Raw genomic sequence first — 24553 nt, 5'->3', positions numbered from 1 at the left:
AACATTTGATTGTAAGTGCAATGTTTAATTGTAAAATTGTAAGTGCGTCAATAAAAAAACAAAGGTATGCATAATGATATAAAAAGATCACAGTTTTCGCATGAATTCACATAAATTGTTGTTTTTTATGACTACTTCGTACTTGTAAATGGAAAAATAACAGTGGATCAAAACTTATGCCTATTGCATACATCATTCTGGTGTCCTCACCATCCATGTGATCTTTTCATACTCCATATCAACATTTTATATCAGTATGAAACAGCGCCTCCATGTGGTAAACACTGGAAATGACGCAAAACAAATAAAGTCAATAAAAAAAAGATTCAGCTCATATGTGAAGACCTTACATAGATGAGACTTACATACCTTTTGCGTGTTTATTTCTATTGAAGACCAACGTGAACATTAAACAAGAAGGGAATAGAAAAATACGGTGTACAATCGATAGCAATAATATATAACATTTAACAACTCTTCCGGAAACGTAATTTTAGTCGCTCTTCATTTGTCAATAAAAATCTAATTAACAATGACCAAAACAATTAACGCATGAGAAAAGGATGTGCAATATTCAACGTTAACTTAAAAATAATCTTTTATTTAATCGTATTTTTTTAACAAAAACGCACAAGCGGAAGGTATGATGTGACGTCACGCATACGTATCCCTCGTCCCGGAAGTAACCGACATGATCCGTTCACGCTCAGAATCGAGCGGAGATCTCGGGTTATCGTTCTCGTAACGTTGTCAAATAATACAGGATACCAAAGCTGACACTACAAACCGAGTCCGTACGCTCGGAATTGTTGGTACCGGGCGAGCCCGCCTGCTGTTTAGCAGGCTTGCCCGCCAGCTAGGTATCCAGCAGCCTAGGCGACGAGCTAAGTAACTAATCTCGAGACAGCCATCGAGGCAGCTCGTCGTTATTTCATTTCACTATCCTCTTGTATCGCGTAGCCATGGCAACTCGGCGACTGACCGATGCCTTCTTATTATTGCGGAACAATGCGATCCAAAACCGGCAGATTTTGGCTGAGCAAGTGAGTACATACGACCCCCGTCGTGCTCTGAATACACGTAGCAATGCTGCGGTGAGTCCAACGTTAATTGTCTGAATTGATTGTTTTCGCGTGTGTGTGGTTTTGAGCTAGCTAGTGCACCCTAGCTAGGGATGTTTGTTGATGTAAACTGGCGCTGTCAGTTGATTCTACAAGCCTCGACTGTTTTGTGTTCGCTCAATGAACAGCTAGCACAAGTGCACGAGATCCGGCTAGCTGTTCATACGTTTGTTTACATTCTTCTGCGTTTTGGTTCACTTCAACATAGTTGAATGACACGACTCAAAATCATTGCAAACATGTCTTGTGGTGGTTGTGGAGATCATTCAATGAAGCCGTCTACCATTAGAATGAGATGATGGGGTATGAGGATCATGGGTTGAGCGACCAGGCATAGTCATGTCATTTATTTGTGACTTTACATCTATGTTGTGTTACATTCTTTAAAGGAATATGTGAGGTTTAGATGTCGTATACAACAAGTTTAACTGTACAATAAGTCCTCGGTGGAAAGCATTCTGTGTTGTCTTAAAGTCTTCCTCAGATAATGTATTCTTTACATATTTCTGCCTCTTTGATGTTGGTGGGCGGTCTGTGGCTTTGAATAATCCAGGAATGTCAAAATCCTAGATTTGTAGGCAGGTTGTCTACTGCCATTATGCTTTTCAATGCAATATTTAATGAAGTGTAAATAATGTATGTAATATAAAAAAGTTACCACCACAGACATCATTTAAATCATATGTCAATGATGTCATGCATGCTTGTTTGTTTGTTAGTGGCTATAATTTTTCTTTCTTTTTACTGTTTTGCATGTTGATTTATTGGTTTGAGTGCACTTCTTGGTTCTGGCTAAGCATTGCCTTGCAAAAACATGGAAGGTTTTTTTCTGCTCCTATCTACAGGTGTCTTTGATTTGGGTTTAGAAAGGAATTGATGTTCCAGATTAATCTTTCATTAGACCTTATACAACAGAAAGAGTATTTTCTCCAAACTAATATCTTGCTTAGTGAATTGTTGAATAGGTAGATTCATGTAACAAGAAACATAGTTTTGGGCTGGAATAGACTAATTTAACACGACTATGCAACGTATTACAAAATTATGTTGCACGATTTTGGTACAGGGCAACAAAAATTATAAATAGTTGAATGACATATTGAATGTTATGCCACTGAATATCAGATGTCCAGCCCAAAACCTGCTGTCTGTCATTTTGATACTGATCACTGCTTTTTGTCTTGGGCTTATCTGCTCTTACTCCTCACGGGATGGGACGTCGCTGGGCTCTTCCAATCACATTAGGAGTTTGATGAGGTACTGTTTAAATATCTCGCACAGAATTTCCAAAGATTGTGAACGCTTGACAATCACAAAGTTGCACACAAGCCCCATCATTGTGTGTTTGTTTATTCAATATTTTAGCTATAATTTGTTACGGTTGTAAACAACCAGCAATAGTGTCGTAATGTCATCTTTTATTTCTCTGTTTGTTGTTTGTCGTTTTTTCACACAAGTAACACAGAAGTAAATTATGTGTGCAGATTCCGTGTGGGCCTGTTTTTGGTTTGTTATTGAGCGTGTTTGGCTTTTGTGCTAGAGCCGAAAGACACGTATCATTAGATTACGGTGACCAGATGTGAAAAGTGTACGTTATAAAACCCAGTGGATAAAATGTATGTTGTTGTATTTTTTATAGCTGGCTGATGACCGTATGGCCCTGGTGTCTGGCATTAGTTTGGACCCAGAAGCTGCTATTGGCGTCACAAAAAGACTTTCTCCAAAATGGGTGGACGGAGTGGATGAGGTAAAATGTCTCTAAAATGATCTGGTAAAATCATCCTTCAAAATGTGTTTCAGTTAATACACATGCAATTTAAAGGAGTAGTTCCTCCTCCAAATGAAAATTCTGTCATAATTTACTCATTTAAAACCTGGATGGCTTTCTTTTTAAAGAAGTTATTTACAGCCCCCCATTCACTTGCATTGGTTAAAATAGAAGTAAATGGGGGGCTGTGCTGTTCTGTTAACAACATTTTTCAAAACATCATCTTTGTAAATGACAGAATTTTAATTCTAAAGGGTGAACTACTCCTTTAAAGCCTGTGAAGTTCATTCATTGAAATGTTCCAGTCATTCCAATGGCAGATAGTTTGGAACTTTGGGTTCAGTCGAGTTTTAACCATTTCCATCTGCTTGTGAAACAGAGCAAACAGTGAATTTCTTGTTCCTCCAGATTCAGTATGAAATCACACGTATCCGTCACAAGATGAAGGACCTTGCCAGTCTGCACGACAAACACATGAACCGCCCCACGCTTGACGACAGCAGCGAGGAAGAACATGCTATAGAGATCACCACACAGGAAATTACACAGGTGCACATGCCCAAAAACATCTGCTCTGACTAAACAGGTTATAAGCCCAGACAATAAATCACTGAATGTGTTGTAAAGATGTCTGTCTGTGTGCGTGTAGATGTTTCACAGGTGCCAGCGAGCTGTAACCGGACTGCAGACTCAGAGCCATCACTGTACAGAGCAAGAAAGGAGATTGTTGACCAATGTGGTCTCCTCATTGGCTCAAAGCCTTCAAGATCTTTCAACTAACTTCAGACACACACAGTCGAGCTACTTGAAACGTAAGGGGTGTAGCCTTTTTAACATGATATATGAAAATGTTTATATTTTGAGATCAAAGCACATGCAGTTAACAAGTAATAAATTAAATACTAAAGCCATATGCTACTAAAAACCTTGTTTTACAGGTATGAAAAACCGTGAGGAAAGATCCAAGCACTTTTTTGACTCTGGTCCTCTTGTGCAGGAAGATGAAGATATTGCACTATATGAGAGAGTGAGAATATTAAATATTAAAAATAATTAACATTACAGTATTAAACGATGTCTAGTATTAGAAATGCCATCTTTGTCTCTATATTTGTTAACAAATGTTTTTATTATCTACACAGTCTAGTTTTTTTATATAAAAATATATATATTTCACTTATACCAACTTTTTTTTATAAATGTATCAAAATAAATGATGTATTAAAATGTTACTATTAACAATGTTATTTATATTGTGTCAATATAAATTATATTCTTGACATCCAATGTATGTGTTTTCTCTCTCAGGGTTTTACAGATGATCAGCTGGTGATGGTTCAGCAGAACACTGTGATAGTAGAAGAGCGAGAGAGAGAGATTCGACAGATTGTTCAGTCCATCTCAGATCTAAATGAGATATTTAGAGATCTTGCTGGAATGGTTGTTGAACAGGTAAGTGGACATCACGGAAAACAGTACCACATGAAGTCAGAGAATCTTGGCAGGTCCCATTTTAAACATTTTAATCAGAATGGATTAAAAAATTGGCGTGTGAGCTGATATTGATATTTGTCAGAATTATTGATAAGCAATTTGTTTCATAAATATGTCAAATGTTTAAAAAAACCTGGTAATGTTTGTCTGTGACGTTTCAGGGCACGGTCCTTGACAGAATTGACTTTAATGTGGAGCATGCTTGTGTTAAAACAGACGAGGGGCTTCAGCAGTTACAAAAGGTGAGACCCTCTCCGTCATTTCTTATTTTTACAGTCATTCGTAATATAAATGTTCTGCGGATTTATAGTTGAAATAGAAATGACATTCAACTTCTCGCTTTCTTTTGTCAGGCTGAACAGTACCAGAAGAAAAACCGCAAGATGCTGGTCATTTTAATTCTCTTCGTCATAATTGTTGTTCTAATACTTGTTCTGTTCGGGACAAAGTTTCGTTGAATCATTCCATGGCCTCTAGGAGGGATCTACCTGTATTTATGAAAGTAAACAGATGTATTTCTATGTGTGTCTGTGTGAGTGTGTGTGTGTGTGTGTGCATGTTGACTGGACCATTGTTTGAGTGCGTAATATTTGTCCAACAGAGCTGCTTGTGTCATCCAATACTACACAACAGAATGAATTTGATAGGTAGCGCCTACTGGAGGATGCACTATGAGTTGCCTGGAGTAAGGTTGTGTGTCTCCTAAAGGGTTAGTGCAGGAAGTTTGCTGATAGGGAGTGGCATTGTCCATTCTCAGGTTCCTTTTAGTTGTCTTCAAAGGGTTTTTCCCAACACATGCAAAGCACCTAAATAGGAGTGTTAATGCAAGATGGTCGCCCTTGTTATCTTGTTTTTAAAGCATATGGGATAGTCATATTAACTTGAATCTCCATAGGCTGGTCAGGTACAAATGTGGCTCACATTTCACTCCGAATTCAAAAGAAATAATTCCAGTTAAATAATTTGCTCTTATAAATAATATGTTCCAGATGATTCTGTAATGCCCCTCCAAAAATGAATACTTGTTACTGTAATGCAATTTTGACGCTGTGGTAGTATATGTTTTACTGCTTTTAATTTATGCTGATTTAAATCAAATCAATTGTATTCGTTTTTTTTACAATGCTAGCAGTTTTAACTTTACCCTGCATTAGCATTAACAGGAATCCCCATTTAAAATATTATTTACAATCAAAGATTTAAGGTTGCAGGCTGCCTTTGAACCATGCTGGTTGTTAGGTGCAAGTCGGATGAAGTCACGGACACCTCGACCTTCCACTTTGATTGTTTGGGTTTGTCTTCACTCTTGTTTCTTGAGACCCTCGACACTCCGATCAACCATGGAGAAACTTCCACTCACGGTTATCATGGTCTCGAAAATGATCCTTTTCTTATGTGATGAAATGTATAGCATTGGGTTTATCAGAGATAATGAATGGATTTTTGCATTGTCCTTTTTTTGTTCTGAAATATTACTGACCGTTATCTCCTCGCTGATGTCAGCAGAGGCCGAACGCACCTTTGTGTGTTTGTCAACATGTTAATGACAGTGTTGTCGTGATATCAGTATCTCTTCAGTCATAGAAAGGAGTGATTATCAGTGAATTGCTTCACTCTTATCCTTGCCTTAAAGTGTAAAATTAGTGTTATTTTGTGCTTATGTTTCATTGACTACTGTTCTCCTTAGCAAATCTTTCAGTTTCACCTTAAATCTTAAACTGAACTTTGACCTTTACTCTCTGATCCATGCTTAAACTGACAGTACGACCGTCTCATGCACAAGATAAAATTATTTATTTTTATGCAAATATCTGTACAGAGTTATGTGGTTGTCCTTCAGTAGAAATGTCTTTTTTTATGAGTTTTTTGTCATCTTCAAAATCATTTTCTGGTGTTTTTGTGAAGGGCGATTGAAACACTACTGTATAAATAACACTGCTGTGTTATTTTATGAATTCAGAGCCAATTTATGAAGATGGTGGTTTTGAAGGGGAGGCATATTTAAAAGTTGTGGATGGCAAATAGCAACATCTAAGGCTTAAACCCATTTAATGTGGTTTCCTCTTTTCTTGTCGGGCTTGGTAACATGCCCAGTGTGAAAATTAAGTAATTTTCTGCCTCCATGGTACTACTGTATGCTATCTGAACCTTGACCTGTAAAGGCTGAACAGGTTTTTATTAAAACAGAAATAAAACAAGTACAAAGGTCTTGTGTGATACGTTTATCAATTTAAAATTACTACACTACAAAAGCATACCTTTCTCAACATTGTAGTATCCCTTATCCTGGAGTGTAACGCTTATATAAGTATGTTATTAATGTAAGTATTATATTACCTTTTTTTTACCACAAGAGGACATTTTATGGACTTTGCAACCATTCATGTTGCTAATTGTTATTTTCATTTTTAGAAACAAAAGTTAAATTCAATGAAGAAAATAGGTCATTTCGCACCTACCAACTTTTCTTTATTTTAAGACATTGCTTTTATATGTTTTTTTATTATTTTAAACTATGTTTTCAAAGCTGTTTTGTTCTTAAAAATGAAACCAGTGTAAATTGTGAAATTAAAAGTAAGGTGAGTTTGACAGCCCATTACAACATTTTCCCGGATTATAAAACTTCCGATTCTGGTAAATGCTGAACTATATTGCTAAACAGTATTACTTTTAAAACGTTGACAATACTAAACTATTTCGTTTTGCCCCATTCAACACAACAAAGTGCAGCTGTAGCTCTTTTATTTTTAAACTTCTTCATTTAATGGATGCTAGCAGACGCGGTTGCTGTTCTCGCGGTACGTTGATGTCATGCGCAGATCGCTCTGCGCTGACTGCGCAGCGTCGGACACATTCGGGCGGAAGATGGCGAACGTGCAGCTCGAGTTCAGGGCATCTGCCGGGGACTCTGAGCCGCAGAATCGCCCGGTTCTTATCGTGGGTCAGCTCGGCAACCTGCAACAGCTCAACTGGCCCCAGGTGAAAGGAAAGCTGCAGCCGGTGGTCAGCAAAGAGGTAAATAATGTCGCTGAGAGCGTAAACATTGACGTTAGCTCACCGGCTAATGCAGACCGAAGTTCCACCACAGATTTGTGTTGTGTTGTGTACTGTACCGGTAATTCGTACTTATAAATATAAAATACACGATTTACAGAATGACTTGAGAAGTTAATGTTATTTTAGACCGTGTTGTAATGATAAAATTCTACATTTTTAGTATAGACAAAAATAACCATAGATATATACCTTGCATAAAAGGTACTGTGGTAACATTATGACGTCAGATAATAATACTAGTATCTTAATGTTTGCCATGGTATTTTTTAAGTAACTTCAAAGTATGTACAGTGGATTTTGTATAATTTAGTGGAAGTGAAAGTCATGCAGTGTTTGATTACCAAGTAATGAATGACTGTAATTCATTTACTTTTTTACCATAAAAGTTAAGTTATGGTGCACTTTCGAGTAATTTATTTACAGATTTTAAGTAGTGGTACGAACAACCGATTTATTACAATGCAGTACTGCAATATATTCGTTTTTATCTCAAAAGCATCCTTGTGTGTGATATGAGGAAGTGTTTTGGATTGGATGTAAACTACTGTTAACATATTTTCCTCTTCAGATTGTTGGTTATGATTTTAGGAAGTTCCACTTTCCTTACCAAAAGTACCATCGTGGTGTTTTATACCATATAGGTGACATTCATTTCAGAAACATTGTTTAACAGTGTGAGACCATCTCTGTTTGTGTTTTAACATTTTGTGTATACGTGTGGTCTGTATTGCACTATACTGGGGCTTGTATTTTCCATGGCTGGGCCATGTTGTTAACAGCTGTATTTATGTGCTTTGTATTTTCAGACATGGCAAGCAGCTTTAGGTTCTCTTAACCCGAATCCTACAGATAGCTGCCCGCTGTATTTGAGTTCCGCAGCTGTTGCGGCTCTACCTTCACGTGTCAGCCGTCACAACAGCCATGCGGCTGGCAACTTCCTCACCCGCCTGGTCCGAACGTGCCTTCCCGCTGGCAACAACCGCTGCATTGTGGTTAGTCTCATTTCATATCAGTGTCGTTTTCTTTTCATTCATGACGTCTGATAGACTAGGAGTGCCTTACAAATAACAATACATTTATGCATTTGACAGATGCTTTTATCCAAAACGATATGTGTGTGTGTTCCCTGGTGTGCATGTTTTTCTGAATTCATAACGTGATGTACAGATAATTTGAGAAGGTTGTTTTTGCAGGTTATAAAATCTAATTGGTAGGTCCCAAGACGCAAAAAATATTTGTTTGACAAAGGTCGAATCACCCCTTATCTATTTCAACACATGTGATACTCTTGTCTCCAGTGCCCTATTTGATGATGGCAGCACATTTAGCCGGGAGAGCGACTGGTCACGTCACCTTATGGCTCGTTGGTTATTCTTTATTTCCCTTTTCTGTGGCTCGTATTTTCCATATGACACACACAATCTGTTTTTCTCCTCCATTATAAATAGATGGAAACTTACTTGGTAAATCCTGTATTTCCATTGTAAAAAGTTATTTTTAATAAAATATCCGAATCAGCTTTGTGATATTGTAAATTGTTTACAATATCCGTTATGTAATGTAAGTAAATACACAATAATTACATTTTCTTGGCCCGTATTCACAAAACATCTTAAGGCTAAAATTTGCTCCTAACTTGACGATTTAGGAGAAACCTTTAAAAATAATGGGCTTGTCAGTCCTAAAATAAGGACTGCTTAATTTTTGGGCTAAGATCATTTCACAAAGCGTTTTAGCGCTAAAAGTAGACTATATCAAGCTAAGTGGTTAGAGCATGGTACTAGCAATGCCAAGGTCGTGGGTTCGATCCCAGGGGATTGCACAAACTTGGAAGCAAATGTGTAGCATGATGCGATGTAAGTCGCTTTGGATAAAACGTCTGTCTAATGCATAAATGTCAAATTTTAATATGAGCATAGTACAGTTTATTTGCAAAACATAACTTACTCACCTTATATTTTATCATCTTAATTTGAATATGGCAAAACATTTATGTTACAATATTTTATTTGAATATGAGAAAATTTTTATTTTAAGATCTTAAGATTTTTAACTCTTAGCTAAAAAAACATTTACAGCTGTTTAGTAGAGCTTTTAGTGTTGAGATAAAATGTTTTGTGTATACGGGCCCAGATCTGTAGGTGGAGGGATAGGGGTAGAGTGAGCCGTTGGTTGCAATCCGCTACCTCACCACTAGATGCTGCTAAATTTAATACACTGGACCTTTAAATTATATGTTCTGGGTTAACTACAAAATCCAGTTCCACTGAAAATTTTGAATCATTTGTTAAAAAATTTCAGTTGTGGACATTGTTGCACAAATGCAGATAAATTAGTATTGTGTCTCCTCATGTGCAGATGGTGTGCGAGTGCTCAGATGTGTTTGCGTCAGGGTGTGCCATCGCTCGAGCCTTTCCCCTCTTCACCCGTCGCTCGGCCTCATCTCGCCGTAAGGAGAAAAAACATGTCACTATTGAGTTTATCACCGTGGGCCAAAACAACGGCCCTTTGGAGGTTTCCACGCTCGAGGTAAGGCTTAAATTGTTATCACTGAAATATTTGAAGTTGTTCTGTTTGTCCACCCTGTTTACATTTAGTCATTTAGCAGACGCTTTTATCCATTGCGACTTACAAAGAGTTCAGGGAGCAATAAAGCGATATGTCATACAGCATTGCCTTTTCTGAGAATGGCTTTTGATAATGCACCTTAATGCTGTGTTTTGCGCTCTGTTTTCAGTGTCTTACTAATGCAGCAGACGGGGTCCGTCTGGCCGCACGAATTGTGGACACACCGTGCAGCGAGATGAATACTGACGACTTCCTGGAGGCAAGTGTTTCTCCTCTTCTTGATCACTGGACAAATCACACAAACGCTTGATTCACCCACTCGATTTATCTTGAAAGTAAGCATTTCTGCATCTTTTCTCACGTGTTCTTCAACCATCTTTAGGAAATCAAAATGGTGGGGAATGAATTAGGCATCACTCCAACTATAATCCGAGGAGAGGAACTGAAACAAAAAGGGTTCGGAGGTAATTTTGTCACATTGTGTTTGTTCTGCCGATTGTGCAGTTTTTCTGACCCATGCCAAAAGAGATGAGCTTGCGTTCTCGTCTCAAGTGAATAGTTATTATTTATTGAACAGCAGACTTCGCTTCGTCATGTAGATTGCATTTTCTCACATGTATATTAGAACATCATGTTAGTCTTTCAAACATGTACTTAAATTGAAATGAGTTTTGTTAAAGATGTCTTAAGCAGACCCTTTTGTAAATCACTTCTGTTTAGGTATATATGGAGTTGGGAAAGCTGCCATTCACCCACCTGCCTTGGCAGTGCTTAGCCACACCCCTACGGGTGCCACACAAACTATTGCCTGGGTGGGCAAGGGTATCGTCTATGACACCGGGGGTCTCAGCATCAAGGGCAAAGTAAGTATCTCACTGTTACTATAGAGTACAGGAAGATGGTCAGAATCCTTTCTGATTAGAAAAAAATGTTTTTAATGTCTCCTTACAGACCACTATGCCAGGAATGAAGAGAGACTGTGGAGGAGCTGCTGCAGTTCTAGGAGCGTTTAAAGCTACTGTTAAACAGGTACTAAAAAGAAATATAATGTATTTTTATACCGTTTCTGTGTACATCTGGTGTCAACATGACTTTCACTTGTGTGTTTGTATTGAGGTCGAGGTTTTCACTGCAAGTTATATTTCTTTTGTATCCCAGGGCTTTAAGGACAACCTACATGCTGTCTTCTGCCTGGCAGAGAATGCAGTGGGACCCCTGGCCACACGGCCAGATGATATACACACTCTGTACTCTGGAAAGTATGTTTTAGAAACGGTTGCATGTTTCATCAATACAGTCCCAACTTAAACCCTGCTATAACCCGGACCAGGCCTCTTAATATATAATAGGGATAATAGTTTGATAAAAATGGTATACAGCCGTTTAATACGGTCCTAAACCTAGCATTTAACCTAATCCTGCAATCTGATTGGCTGATAGATCTTCTGAGAAATGACTTTCACTTAAAGGAATAGTTCACCTTCAAAATGAAAATTCTGTCATTATTTAGATGCCCTCTTGTCATTTCCAACTTGTATGACTTTCTTTCTTTTGCAGAACTCAAACAAAAAATGTTGGTTGCCAAAATCCGTTATAAGTAAAACTTATAAAACACGGTAAAAGCTTCAGTTTACTAGAGTGACTTTTCTTCTCAGGACGGTGGAGATAAACAACACAGATGCAGAAGGGAGGCTGGTGCTCTCTGATGGCGTTGTGTATGCAAGCAAAGATCTCTCTGCAGATATCATACTGGACATGGCCACGCTGACCGGCGCTCAGGTGTGTGTGGGTAAACATTTGTGGGTTTCTATAAAATCCAAATGTATTAATGTCCTAAATTCGAGAAGTCATAAAAGCTCTTAAATTCCAGATAGCCTGTGTATGAGTCTTGTTAACTGTGTGTGACGGTTGTGTGAGTGCTGTTTAATGCTTGAATGCACTTGGTAGTATTTGAAGCCAGAAATATATCAACTCCATATTACATTACATCTTTTAGGAGACAGCTAAGTATGCCTTTACCTGAGAATAAAAACTCACATGTTGAATCAAATGTTTGGACATATTTTATTGATATAGCGCTTGGCCGGGTTACAAAAAGTCCCATAATGATTGGACGAATGGATGTTTATCTTTTTTATGGCTTTTGCACTTTAAATCTTGGCAGAAACGGGTTGCATTTGGTTTTCACTCTCATGTGATTGAAACTCTGCTCTGTTTATAAAAGTGTCCAGTCAGTCACGTGAGTGTTTGTCATTCCCAGCTTGACCCAAAAATGATCTTTGAACATTACACAAGCAAGTTTGTCCTCTTGAGACTCGAGCAGAAAAAGAATTAGGAGTGTTTTTTTATTTCTGCTGTTCTCCTGTAGGGTATCTCCACAGGGAAGTACCACGCGGCCGTGATGACCAACAATGAACAGTGGGAGGCAGCGTGTGTGAGGGCTGGCCGCAGCAGTGGAGACCTGGCACATCCTCTAGTCTACTGTCCTGAACTTCACTTCAGTGAATTCACCTCCGCTGTGGCCGACATGAAGAACTCTGTGGCGGTGAGGAGCAAGAGAGATAGTTGTGGTGGATAATTCTTAAAGCACCAGATTCTGTTGGCCATAAAATCCCCCTTGCGAATGGACATATGCAACTTCTACACTTATTTTCCAAAAATCACTCATTCGTGTATTTAAAACGGAGAAAATAAAAGTGGAAGATCCTCATAAATCATTTTGAAAATATTTACTGCTAGTAATAAAAAAGGCGGCTTGCAGATGCTCTTTTACACAAATCAGATTCCCAAAATAGAATAGCGTGGACATTTTTTTTCACGCTAGAATACCTGAAGCATGTTTTCTGTTTCCACAGGACCGTGAAAACGCTCCGAGCTCCTGCGCTGGCCTTTTCATTGGCTCTCATCTTGGTTTTGATTGGCCGGGCATTTGGGTACATGTGGATATAGCTTCCCCTGTCCATGCTGTGAGTACACTGAGCAATCAATTATTGCAAGTATGCACCTTTCCCAAGATATGGTAATAATCATTAACATTTAACAGGGGGAGAGAGCCACTGGGTTCGGCGTGGCTCTTCTCATGGCTCTGTTTGGTCAGGCTTCTGAGGATTCCTTACTTAAATCTGTGTCCCCATTGGGTGTCGCTACCGGCAAACCTGCCATAGAGGAGCAGCCGGAGAGAGACTGCAAGAGGAGGAGACTCGTCTAAAATAGATTCACACTGTTCTTAATTAAACTGATACTTGAGTGAAACTAGCTTAATAGCAGTCATGACTTTACATATGTACCCACGTTCTGTCCCCACCATCAAAATTGCATCTATTATACGCACATACACACACATAAACAATCCCATAAAATCTTCAGAATTTAAATAATCAGATACAATTTCAATATTATCTGAATGCTTTAGAATGCCAATTTTGTAAGTGTGGTAAAAGAAATGTGAATGATAAAATCTGATCTTTTCAAAATAAATAGTTACAAATGTTTGTGCATGTTTTATTTCCTATATACTGTATGACGTTTCTGTAATTTTCTCTTATGAAGTTTTCATGATCTTCAGCAATATTCTGTGAGCAGAATCAATCTGTGGATTTTCGTTTTTTGGATTGGGAACTGTAAAGCCCAATATCTGAAGGTGAGAAGTCAATGGATACGTTTTCTGCATCCATCACAGCAGGTGAAGTCTGAGACTCCTTTCCAGGACTTGACGTATTTTGAGACGTTGACTCTTCCATCTTCACAATGACTTTATTGCAAATGGTCATTTTCATGGTGGGTAGAGCCATGAAAGCCTGGATGATGTCATTTTGAGATGTGTCTGGCTTAACAGCTACCACAGATCTTATGACCTCATCCTCAACTCTAGCGTTTATATTGTCACCCGTCTCTGGTTTGAGATCCAAGCGGCCACTGATCTTCATTATGATGGCTGTAGTTTTGTAATGCGTTTTACATGGGACACAATACACACTTGGGCTTGACAGTATTAAGTCCTTCAGTTCATGTTTACCAGGACAAATAAACTGAATCTTTAGCTTTACACCAATGATGTCACTCTTCATAGATTCTATAGACACTTCAACATCAACCGCTGTACTTTGAGATGGGATGTTGAGAACGTTAGTTTGTTTGGTGGTTGATAAGGTTGTTTTGCCGTTGAACTGCGTGACAGAGACATTTGTGAATTTGTACCATTCTCCAACAGTGATGTTTTTTATACACCACACAGTTAGACTGATGTAGCCTGTAGTATCTGCTACAGTATACACAGTTTTTGGGAGGCTTCCATCCCTCACAATGTTGTTCCCCTTGGATTCCTCCAGGATGATTTTTACATTAATGTTGGCCTGTGAAACATGGAGAAAACATATAATGTACAATATACACAGCATAGTAGTATTGTTTGTAACACTTTGTCAGTTAATGGACTTCTGCCAAGTTTGAGACCAAATCAGAGGCGGGAGTTGGAAATTCCCAGTTTCCGACCTCAATGTGTTCCAAGCAATCGCGTCACGACACAAAAAAGAGTGCCGGACATGTATTTAGTTATGGAATTCCAGTCCTGCCAAAATTAAAAATAAGTAAATACATATTATTTTTTTTTTATATATTTTTTTTATTTATTTTATGCATTAATGTTAATATATATATATATATATATATATATATATATATGTATTTCCACATTTTCATTTGAAATGATGAGCATGTGCCTGACTAGCCCTGCTATAGTTCATACCATAGTATTAACTAAAGTAAAGTATAGTAAAATGCCCAGATACGAGTATTCCCTTATGAAAATAAACCATGGTTTTACTTATAATTAAATCAAATAAAATGCAACTATAGTTAAGCCATTGTAACCACAAATTAACCATGGTGTTGGTATTTGTAGTGGAACTGTGGTCATTCAAATACTCGTCTCTTGCATGTCATTTTGAAAAAGCACAAGATGTTAAGAAGCCTGTGGTCTACAGCAGGACTGCTATGTCTGAAGCAAGACACGCCCCCTCATTACCATATGTAGAAATAAATCAATGAAAAAATGTGTAAATACATAAATATTTACATTAATGCATAAAATAAATACAAAAATGTATCAATAAAAATATTTTTAAATAAATAAAAAAATATGTTTAAATATCTATTATTTCTACTACTAATTCTGTATTTATTCATTTATTTTCACCTTTTTACATTACTTCATTGATTTATTTTTGTATTTTTAATTTTGGCAGGATTGGAATTCCATAATTTGGTACGTTCCGTAACCAGAAGAGATTTTGTTTAACATCATTTAGTGTGAAAGGTGAGGATATAGAAATCGCAAGAGTTTAGTTATGACAAGTGCTTTTGGCCACTAATCATGTATTGAAAATCTGAGTTTTAAACAGAGCATTTACTTACCCTCATAGGTTTTAGATCCAGTTGTAGCAGTTCAGACAATTTGATGTCATGTGCTTCAGCTGGCAGGGAGTTTTGAAAAGCACGTCCTAGGTCTCGAACACAGGACATACTGGACTTATGTGTGTAATACACCTTTGAGGTTCCCTTGGTCTTAACAGGTGATATTACCACGTTACATAGCTTGACTTGACCCCTGTACAAAATATTTGCATTTACAAAACATCTGATCATACAGAGACAAGAAGGCTATAGATAAGATGTGTGAGAGTTGTAATAAACAACCAACCGTGTTAACATTTTGTTAAGTTTAAAAAACAAAGGATGGTCTGACAGTTTTACAAACTAAAAATAATCCCTTTGTAGAAACTTTGTGGACTTACCGAGTCTTCTCAGCATCTTTGAAATGCATGTGCTCCTCTGGTCTAAAGACCACAACGTTGGAACATTCACCTCCATGTTGAAAGCTTGCTTCAAAATATGGCTTCTTTGAGTCTTTTAATGGGCTCACATTACAGAGATAGCCCTGGACCGTCTGTCGTCTCTTGGCTGGGCTTCGGTCCATGTCTGCATACAATTATAACTAAAAGAACGGTATTAACGCACAGGCTTGTATTGGCATACAGCAAGCCAACAAAAGCGTGAGCTGACAGGCACAAAGCAGTCTTGACCTCATGGAAGTTAAGACCGGACTTTGCCCTTTTATAAGTTTCGATGATTTGTCAATATTGTTCGAAGGTGGACTATGCGTTATTATCTTTTATATTTCTTAATGGAAAGAAACCCATAAAACGTCATTTTATTTTCATTTCCTGAAAACATATTTCTTTACATTTTGCCGGTCTGTCCTATTTTATACTGATAAAATAAATGGAACATTTGCAGTGTATTTTGAGCCTTATTCTAGTAAGATTTAAGGTATTTAATATGTAGGCCTACTGTAATATGGTTTCCACAAATCAATCTACTACAGTTCAGTAAATACTTTGGCATACTACAGTGTGTTTTAGTGAGGGAATTAATAAAAAAAACAATACTTTCAAGCCATTAAATGCATTACAATCCCTGAAGTGTAACCTCATTTTTATGCAATGAGAGAGCTAGTTTCGATTTTGTCTTCACGCCTCCACACATCGCTGCGCACACCAATCGACGTGTGACATCACAGTATCGCGAGAACGTTCAAAAAGCTCAGGTATCGAATCTCTCTCGCGCTACTTTGATGTCAAAGCACGATCGGTCGGCGCAGCGCCGCGTGAAGTCGTACGTACGTATTAAAGCGCCGTGTAGTCGCGCGCGCTGGTCATATGACCGACGGATGTCCAACATGGCTCGTCTGCTGCTCGTATATCTGTTTACGTTGACGGGAGTTTTCGCCGGGCGGTATTTTAACGAGAATGAGCCCTGCTACCGAAAACAGCCGAGGAGAAATCTGCAAGGGATTAAGTATGTCTGTCAAACTTTTCTTGTATTAGTTAATTGGGAGGGCTTGAGTAACACATGTAATCCGACACCAGGGATGTGTCTCAAAATCTCTGCCAATACAGCAGTTTTGTTTATCGTTCTCTAAAAAAAAACGAATATAATTATATTATATCATATAATAATTAGAATGAAGAAAGGAAAAGTTGACATGCTGTTTCACAATGTGCTCGTGTTAAGTTAGTGAGGAGAACGCAGAGCTCTTGTTTGGTCAGCATTGGGATTTTTCCCTTTATTTCAGTGTCAGATCCCAAGTTCGTTGTACTTCCGTATCCTCTTGACGTCACTGAAGTGAATAATCATTTGTATAGACTTATTTTAACGTTTTGGCTCCATTGTCGCCCAGTGTACCGCAGGCGTCTCACGTCATGGCCATTCGGCGCGTGAAATTATTAAGAGAAAAACACACCAAAGTGGTGAAAAGGTAGCCACAACATCACGAGACAGTTTGCTGACACCTGGTTATGTAAAAATATACATGTCATGCTGTCTAGATGCAGTTCCTCTTTTTGTTTATGATTAACTGATGAACAGATGGCCTGTGCATGTGTTTTATGGTGGGTTTGTGTATGGGGCCCCCCTGCTTGCCGTGAATGCCTTCTCAATGTGTTGGGGTCTGCAGGATGTCAATTTACTGTCGTGGGATTCCTAGATCACACAACTTGTTTTGTGAACGATGAAACGGATGTTATGCTCCTTGTTCTTCAGAACCAGACCACGTCCTTATGAAAACATGAATTTGCAAGATCTACCTAAAGCTTGGGACTGGAGGGACATCAAAGGGGTCAACTACGTCAGCGCGACACGCAACCAACACATACCCCAATACTGCGGGTCTTGCTGGGCACATGGGAGCACAAGTGCCCTTGCGGGTGAGACAAGGACATACAGTTTTAGTCGTGAACTGTAATAATTCAGTCACATTGAAACTCTTGAGTTAGTATTTCTTAGATGATGGTACAGAATATCACAAGACGGTTTAATCATTAAAATGCAATGCAATGCACCACTAAGTCTGTATATCGCAGTATTTTTTCCGCTTTAATGGTCACATGACTGTCATCTGACTTTTTGGATCACAAGTTACAGTATGACTGTATTTTCATGATCTACTAGTTTTCGCAGGACGGTTTATTATAAGACTTCCTTCTAATAGATTTTAAATATTGTCAGCCACATCTCTGTAGGTAGACAGTGTTCGTAATATGCTTACTTAAGCTGAAGTGGAAAAAAGTTCCCCCAATAATGGAAATCCCCCAAAGACATATGACTTAAGAATGATTTTGATATCACAATTTCTTTCATAAATAGGGTTTGACATGTTCATCTTTTTGGTAAACCATTTCTTTAAAGAGAAAAAATTTGATCAGATTCTCTTTATTTTAGATCGTATTAACATCAAGCGAAAGGCAGCGTGGCCATCAGCCTATCTCTCTGTCCAGAACGTCATTGACTGCGGAGATGCGGGTTCCTGCCATGGCGGAGATCATTCCGGTGTGTGGGAATATGCTCACACTAAAGGGGTCCCGGATGAGACCTGCAATAACTATCAGGCCAAAGATCAGGGTGAGCAAACGTGAGCGCTTAGCTAGCGCACAATGCAAAGCATACTTGTATTCGGTTACGAGAAGCTCTCTGCAATTTCACAAAGTACTTTTTGTGTGTGGATCACAAAAATGCATTGTGTGTAACGGGTTTGTGAGACTTTTTGTGTTTTTGGTTTTAGATTGTGACCCGTTCAATCAATGTGGAACCTGCACAACATTTGACGTGTGTCATATCGTGAAAAATTTCACTCTCTGGAAAGTCGGAGACTATGGCCCGGTCAGTGGGCTGGATAAGATGAAGGCTGAGATCTATTCTGGAGGACCTGTCAGGTATAAACACTTACCCCGTAACCACAATTGAATTTTATTTGTGTGCAAATCTAGATTTTTTTGGTTTTATTTTTGCAGTTGTGGGATCATGGCAACGGACAAGCTGGATGCGTACACTGGTGGTGTGTATTCAGAGTACGTGCAAGACCCTTCTATAAACCACATCGTATCGGTGGCAGGTTGGGGTGTCGATGAGAATGGAATGGAGTACTGGGTCGTTCGTAATTCTTGGGGCGAACCCTGGGTAAGCAAGACCTAAAAAGTGGTCGTATTGCCCTGCATCCCCAGATTCAAACGTTGTAGACGATCTCTGTTTTTTGTGCTCAGGGAGAGAAAGGATGGCTCAGAATCGTCACCAGTGCATACAAGGGAGGCAGTGGGAGCCAGTACAACCTCGCCATCGAAGAGGACTGCATGTATGGAGACCCAATCTTACCAAAGAACTACCTGTAGGTTACTTGGAAAACCTCCACATGGTGCATACACAATTTTAGAATGAAAATCAACATTTACCATATTTCAGAAATGACATATCAAAGACAAGAATGATTGGACACTGTCTAATATCTGTTGCCGCACTGGGTATTGATAGGTTTAATTGGAAATCTCAGGAATATTTTATCAGATGTTGCACAGGTTTATACTTTTAATTTTTCTTTTGTGTGACTGGAGCCAATTTTTTTTAATGATTGTCAACACCGCTTAATGAAGAAAAAAAGGGAAATGCACCCAGCGCCCTTTGTATACCAGAACAAAATTTTAATGGATTGATGTTTTCATAAAGATTTTAGTATTTGCCAAGGTTTCAGAACACAATGTATGCCAATCTGAAGTCACGGTCAGATGTATTCAGACCAGTCTGCCTTACAGTTAAAACGCTTATAATAAAAGTCATATGGTTTACTCTTCACACTTATTTTTTAATTGCCTGGACTATTTATTTAATTTACCACTAAACGGCAACTTGGTCAGCAGCAATATGCATTTTTCCTTTAAGTCCTTAACAAACAGGCGTCTACCCTGAAAGTCCATAACCTATCAAGAAACGAAGGATAGACCCCTAATAATTCAAACTATTGTATCATGTGAAGCAAATCATGAGCTTCTGTGGTTCTAAAATGATAACACTACAGGCTTAGTTCGATCACGTTTAATAAAAAAGAAATCAATATACAAAAAAATCCAAATTTCATGTAGCTCAACATTGAAAACAAGCACAAAAACTATGTACAGAAATCTGTAGTACTCATTGCTGGTCAATCGCATTTTGGTTGCACATCTCATGAAAGGCTGCAAGTTTTCAAAATGATCATTAATGCAGTAGGTCTCAGTTCATCATGATGAAGTTGGACTTGCAGTGAGCTGCAAACAAAAAAGCAAAAACAATCCATTTTTAATGCATTGAATACAAATAACATGCATTTGTTCTTTTACTGGAGACCTAAAATGATGCTGACAGCATACCAATAAACTCAGCCACAGGGTCATCTTCTCCCTCAGTGCGGATTGTTCCTGCTATGCTGTCATTCTCTAGAATGGGCAAGAACAGCTGGACAAAGTCGGAAGTGTACGGAGGTGTGATTACATCCAGAACCTGTCCAAAAACAAAAATGGACTCTTTAGAGAATCAACCTCAGACTGTAGATGAACAAATAGGCATCAGACAATAAAGCAAGTCATTGTGAGCATGTCAAAGATGTCAATCTCACCTCCGTAACAAAGTATCTGATGAGTGAAATATCCGTGTTGAGTTTCTCGAGACATTTGCGGATGTAGCTGACCACTGGAAGAACATAACCACGACTCAGCAGGTGAACCATACGGTCCAGTAAAGTCTTTTTCAGCTCCAGCTAAAACAAAAAAAGAGAAATAATTCAAGCCATGAGTCTGAGCACTTTGGTGGGAAATTTTTTTATTTTTATTTTATATTTTAAATTTAGGTTAATTCAAAGAATTGTAAAGAGATTACATTCTCAAAAAAAAAATCTTGGCTAGAAATAGTTAAGGAATGAACAGACTATTGTTGATGTTACACACCTGTTCCATGACATCGAGCTGTGAGTGTTCCGTCTCAAACAGTTTGATCAGCAGCTGTAACACCTGAGGATGAAGAAGCTGGTGGCACGTGCTGATCTGAGAAATAAATGCAGACATGTTTATTCCTAACATTTGGACACTAAGCCCATGAACCAACTTCTCGGCAGTCTTTAAAGTCAAATATGACAGTATCATCACCTCATCCAGCAGGGCTAAATGTACAGGAGTGTGATCCGTTTGCAGCTGAAAGTACCGTGGCTCGGAGACTGTCCAGTCAACCCACTTCAACACTCCCATTGCTACAACTGGAAACCTGACAAATACAGAAACGGCTATATCAAATGCAAAAACAAACCCTAATATGGTTTAAATTGTACACATACAAAAGATATATGTTGACGTTTATTAATTTTTTTGTCCATACCTTATACATTGGTATAATGTGCTGAGTTCTGCCACTAGCTCAGTAGCTCCTTTGTTTTCATTGCAGCAGAGATTATGAACCGTCTCTATGGCCTTGGAGGTTGACTTCAGCTCGTCCTTATTTATATTAACACGTTTGTTCTAGAAATAAGACATGCTGTATGTAATTCATCCTGTCTAAATGTTAACATACATTTCTATGGTTGTAACGATACACTCAACTCACAATGAGATACACAATACTTGGTTACTTCTTTGAGTGGAAAGCTGTTTAATCGTCTTTAATATTCAGAAAAAATATAATCTTTAGAAAATGTTAACACATACCTTCTTCCATGTTTCCACAACGCTAGCTGCATAAGCTAAAATATGGATGTATTTGTGTTTATGGTCCTGGTTGATTTTTGCACCAGGTTTAAATAGTGACAGCATAAATAAATCCAAGAAGGCAGGCACTCTGATCTAAAAGGAGAAGAGACACGTTTAACAAGTAGCCTGCAGGACTAGCTAGTTCTTTAAATGGGTTAGAGGTGTTAAAACAAGTTTAAACTGAAGCACCGACCAGCTCTACAGGGGGTGGATCCATGCTACTGAACATCTTGAACAAAACCGTGATATCTGCTGGGTTCAGTGCCCCCTTAGACAGCATGGCACCAAGAGCCTGGCAGGCACGTGGGTAAGCGGCAGCTGTACCCAGCGCTAATGTGATCTGACTGGCATCATGTCCCCTAAACAAAGGGTGCAAAATAATGGTTACATATGATACACACCAAACAATATACACAAATACAAAATAACCGTATCTGTTATCATACCTCTCGTGGGCGAATCTCTGTACTTCCTGTCCGATGCGGCGCATGGCAGAGCCACCATGCTCTTCCTGAGCGAGGATAGACATCATGGACTGGGCGAATAAGTACGTGTGCTCACCATGACACACCATCTTCTGCTCGAAAAAACGATAATGCACGAAGGTAAATTTTCAACTTTAGTGGAACCAAACAGAATCAAGAAATATCGACACTTTCGTTATTTCCTGCAACTAGTGTGCAGAACTCGAATTATAAATTCATTGCATACTTCACCTTCACAAAAGTGAAAAATAGATGTTTTAGCAATTGCTACCAAAGAAAGAAAAACACGATCTGTCGATTCAATACTTCAATCATGATTTGTGACACTTACAGCGAATTCAGGCAGATTCTTCTCCAGGTTCTGTTCTCCACCGTCCAGCAGTGTGGCGAGAGACGTACGAAGGACTCTGGAGAAAACCTCCAACTGCTGACAGGCCGTAGACACGCTTGTGATCTCCCCTTGATATCCTGCATCTGAAATCAACTACATACAACAAACATATGTACTGCCAGTTACTTCCGTTCTGTGAACTGTTTCTGTCCTCAACTCGTGTGCTGCTTTACCTTGACTGTGAAGTTAAGCATCAGGCAGTCTGGATGTGCTTCAGCCAGTTTGTAAAACAGATCTCTCCATGTTGTGTGTGCTATCATCTGTTCCAGCCATGCTGGTGTCTAACATAATCAAATTAGAACACTGTTTATTATATTCCCTTCAGATAAATGTATTACTATTAAAGCTGTGCGATTATGGGTAAAATGATAATCACGATTATTTTGCTAAACATTTTCATCACGATTAAGAAACACGATTATTATGTCAGTTCAAGCATGTTTACTAGGCCTATACTTTACAGCCAGCCCTAATTACTATTATTTTGTATCCTTAGTTGAGCGATGGAAGATGGAAATACTGATACTCACCTCTCCCTCAACAGTGAAGATTGAATCTGCTTTCTGAGGGTCAAAGTGTTTGATTAACAGACTCTTCAAATGGTTCTCCACACGCTCCTGCACCTGTGCGGGCTCCACACCTGCATCAGAAACACATGCATGTGTAAGCAAATATATTCAGTGATCTAAGAAGTGTGCTAATCTATTTTATGTTGTTCTTCATAACAATGCATAGGAAAGCACTTTAAAATCGCATACTGCCATACTGTGTCTTACCCATCTGAATGAGCCATTCTGCAAGCAGATTCACTGTCTGTGCGACAGCAGAGTAGTTTTCCGACAGAAGCTGGATGACATGCTCGGGTGAACCACCAGCCTGGAAATATCTGTCGAGAAGGAGACCAATACACCGGGGATCAATGTGACACTACAGTTTAACACTCATCTTACGTCTTAGCTTTTGTAAATCACCCACATTGTCAGAATTGACATCATACTAACGTTTTCAGGGTGTTAAACACGGTGGGCTCCATGATATAGTCTCTACTGGAGAATTTCTGTAGACATTCCGCCTGCATCTTCTCATCGGCTTCAACATCTCCATCCTCCTGCAGCAACAGAACACATTTTATGAACCTAATACGAGTGTTGTTTTTAAAAGGTAACTCCGTTTTATGTACAGCTGACAGTTACTGAATTAAATGCAAACTTATTTTTAGCCTGTGCAACACCTGATTTGAAACATCTTTTTATCTGTGATGTGTTTTTAAGAAACTACCATGCTTCCATCGTGGCCTTCCCATTCGGCAGAATTGTTGTAATATTCTTCGCCCATCGCAAGGAAAATTACTTGATTCAGACAAACAAGTGTTTACAAAATACGTCAATAAAAAACTGAAGTTACGTCGCGTGTGTATTGCGTCATTAGATCGTGTCATAGCGCGCCTCCTGCCGGACTGGCGTCAACAGCACACTGCGATGAAGACGCTTCGTAGAATCGACGGCGGAAGTAAACAGAAATAAACAGATCTGTTGTGATTAGGGACACAGTCGTAATATATAATATAATTTCTCATAGGTGTTTACATATAGATGTCGCTCTTATTAACCGATAGAATTACAGTCTTTTTGATGTGGCCGCTCGTCAATGTCAAAGTGTTTAAGATGACCAATCAAATGAAAGAAGGCGGGCTTTACTGTCCTCGGGCGGAAGGAGTCAATTTGTTTGAAGAAATTGAGAAAGCTTAAATTTAATATTTATCGTTGATCAATTTAGGTGGAAAACGACTGTAATATCCTTTGTCACAACACGCCTTTTTCAGAGGTTATATTTCATATTATGTGTTCATGTAATGCAATTATGTCAATGTGAAATCAATTCAATTGACTTTAGAAAATGATTTATAAAACTCAAGAGCCATTTAGCCAAGTAAAAATGTAATATGCCAATAAACAATAAAATAAAAATTCCCATTTTGTGAAATTGAATTCTATATCCTCGCACTGTATAGGATATGATTTAGAAACTCTTTCTTTTTCAATTAAAGAAACAGACTTTATTCCAAAGGTCAT

General features: G+C 38.5%; 5 protein-coding genes across 9 annotated transcripts; 3 read left to right on the top strand and 2 right to left on the bottom strand.

The window, feature by feature from the left end:
- The first annotated feature begins 630 nt into the window (after nt 1-630).
- On the top strand, nt 631-6597 carry stx16 (syntaxin 16). 5 transcript variants are annotated; one of them, XM_079460754.1, is made up of 8 exons: nt 631-1043; nt 2761-2868; nt 3298-3438; nt 3539-3701; nt 3828-3916; nt 4198-4341; nt 4545-4625; nt 4737-6592. In XM_079460754.1, the coding sequence occupies exons 1-8, from the start codon at nt 963-965 to the stop codon at nt 4839-4841; spliced, it is 912 nt and encodes a 303-aa protein (XP_079316880.1). In that variant the 5' UTR covers nt 631-962; the 3' UTR covers nt 4842-6592. The 5 variants fall into 5 exon arrangements, with proteins under 5 accessions (XP_079316880.1, XP_079316882.1, XP_079316881.1 ...); XM_079460756.1 differs by having other exon boundaries at nt 631-1047; XM_079460755.1 differs by having other exon boundaries at nt 649-1098; nt 4737-6597.
- A 564-nt stretch (nt 6598-7161) lies between these two features.
- On the top strand, nt 7162-13499 carry npepl1 (aminopeptidase like 1). Its single transcript, XM_079459916.1, has 12 exons — nt 7162-7398; nt 8247-8432; nt 9799-9969; nt 10178-10267; nt 10391-10472; nt 10729-10871; nt 10960-11037; nt 11167-11267; nt 11664-11787; nt 12377-12553; nt 12864-12974; nt 13052-13499. Exons 1-12 carry the CDS (start codon nt 7195-7197, stop codon nt 13214-13216), a joined length of 1632 nt encoding a protein of 543 aa, XP_079316042.1. The 5' UTR covers nt 7162-7194; the 3' UTR covers nt 13217-13499.
- Nucleotide 13500: 1 nt separating this feature from the next.
- LOC306896173 (uncharacterized protein) lies at nt 13501-16091 on the bottom strand. The gene is made up of 3 exons (XM_079459917.1): nt 15801-16091; nt 15421-15613; nt 13501-14360 (listed from the first exon to the last, which is right to left on the bottom strand). The coding sequence occupies exons 1-3, from the start codon at nt 15980-15982 to the stop codon at nt 13593-13595; spliced, it is 1143 nt and encodes a 380-aa protein (XP_079316043.1). The 5' UTR covers nt 15983-16091; the 3' UTR covers nt 13501-13592.
- A 620-nt stretch (nt 16092-16711) lies between these two features.
- ctsz (cathepsin Z) lies at nt 16712-19684 on the top strand. The gene is made up of 6 exons (XM_079460731.1): nt 16712-16863; nt 17608-17771; nt 18286-18465; nt 18626-18776; nt 18855-19020; nt 19104-19684. Exons 1-6 carry the CDS (start codon nt 16736-16738, stop codon nt 19227-19229), a joined length of 915 nt encoding a protein of 304 aa, XP_079316857.1. The 5' UTR covers nt 16712-16735; the 3' UTR covers nt 19230-19684.
- Nucleotides 19685-19778: 94 nt separating this feature from the next.
- nelfcd (negative elongation factor complex member C/D) lies at nt 19779-24148 on the bottom strand. The gene is made up of 15 exons (XM_079460730.1): nt 23760-24148; nt 23483-23589; nt 23258-23367; nt 23012-23121; nt 22655-22762; nt 22422-22574; nt 22052-22182; nt 21799-21964; nt 21564-21698; nt 21238-21377; nt 21012-21126; nt 20814-20909; nt 20486-20626; nt 20241-20370; nt 19779-20138 (listed from the first exon to the last, which is right to left on the bottom strand). Exons 1-15 carry the CDS (start codon nt 23814-23816, stop codon nt 20104-20106), a joined length of 1734 nt encoding a protein of 577 aa, XP_079316856.1. The 5' UTR covers nt 23817-24148; the 3' UTR covers nt 19779-20103.
- Nucleotides 24149-24553: the final 405 nt, after the last annotated feature.

Source organism: Barbatula barbatula (assembly GCF_947034865.1).
Source record: "Barbatula barbatula genome assembly, chromosome: 7".
NCBI classification, from domain to species: Eukaryota; Metazoa; Chordata; class Actinopteri; order Cypriniformes; family Nemacheilidae; genus Barbatula; species Barbatula barbatula.
Note: the sequence above shows the minus strand (reverse complement) of the source record. Positions and strands in the feature narration are given on the sequence as shown.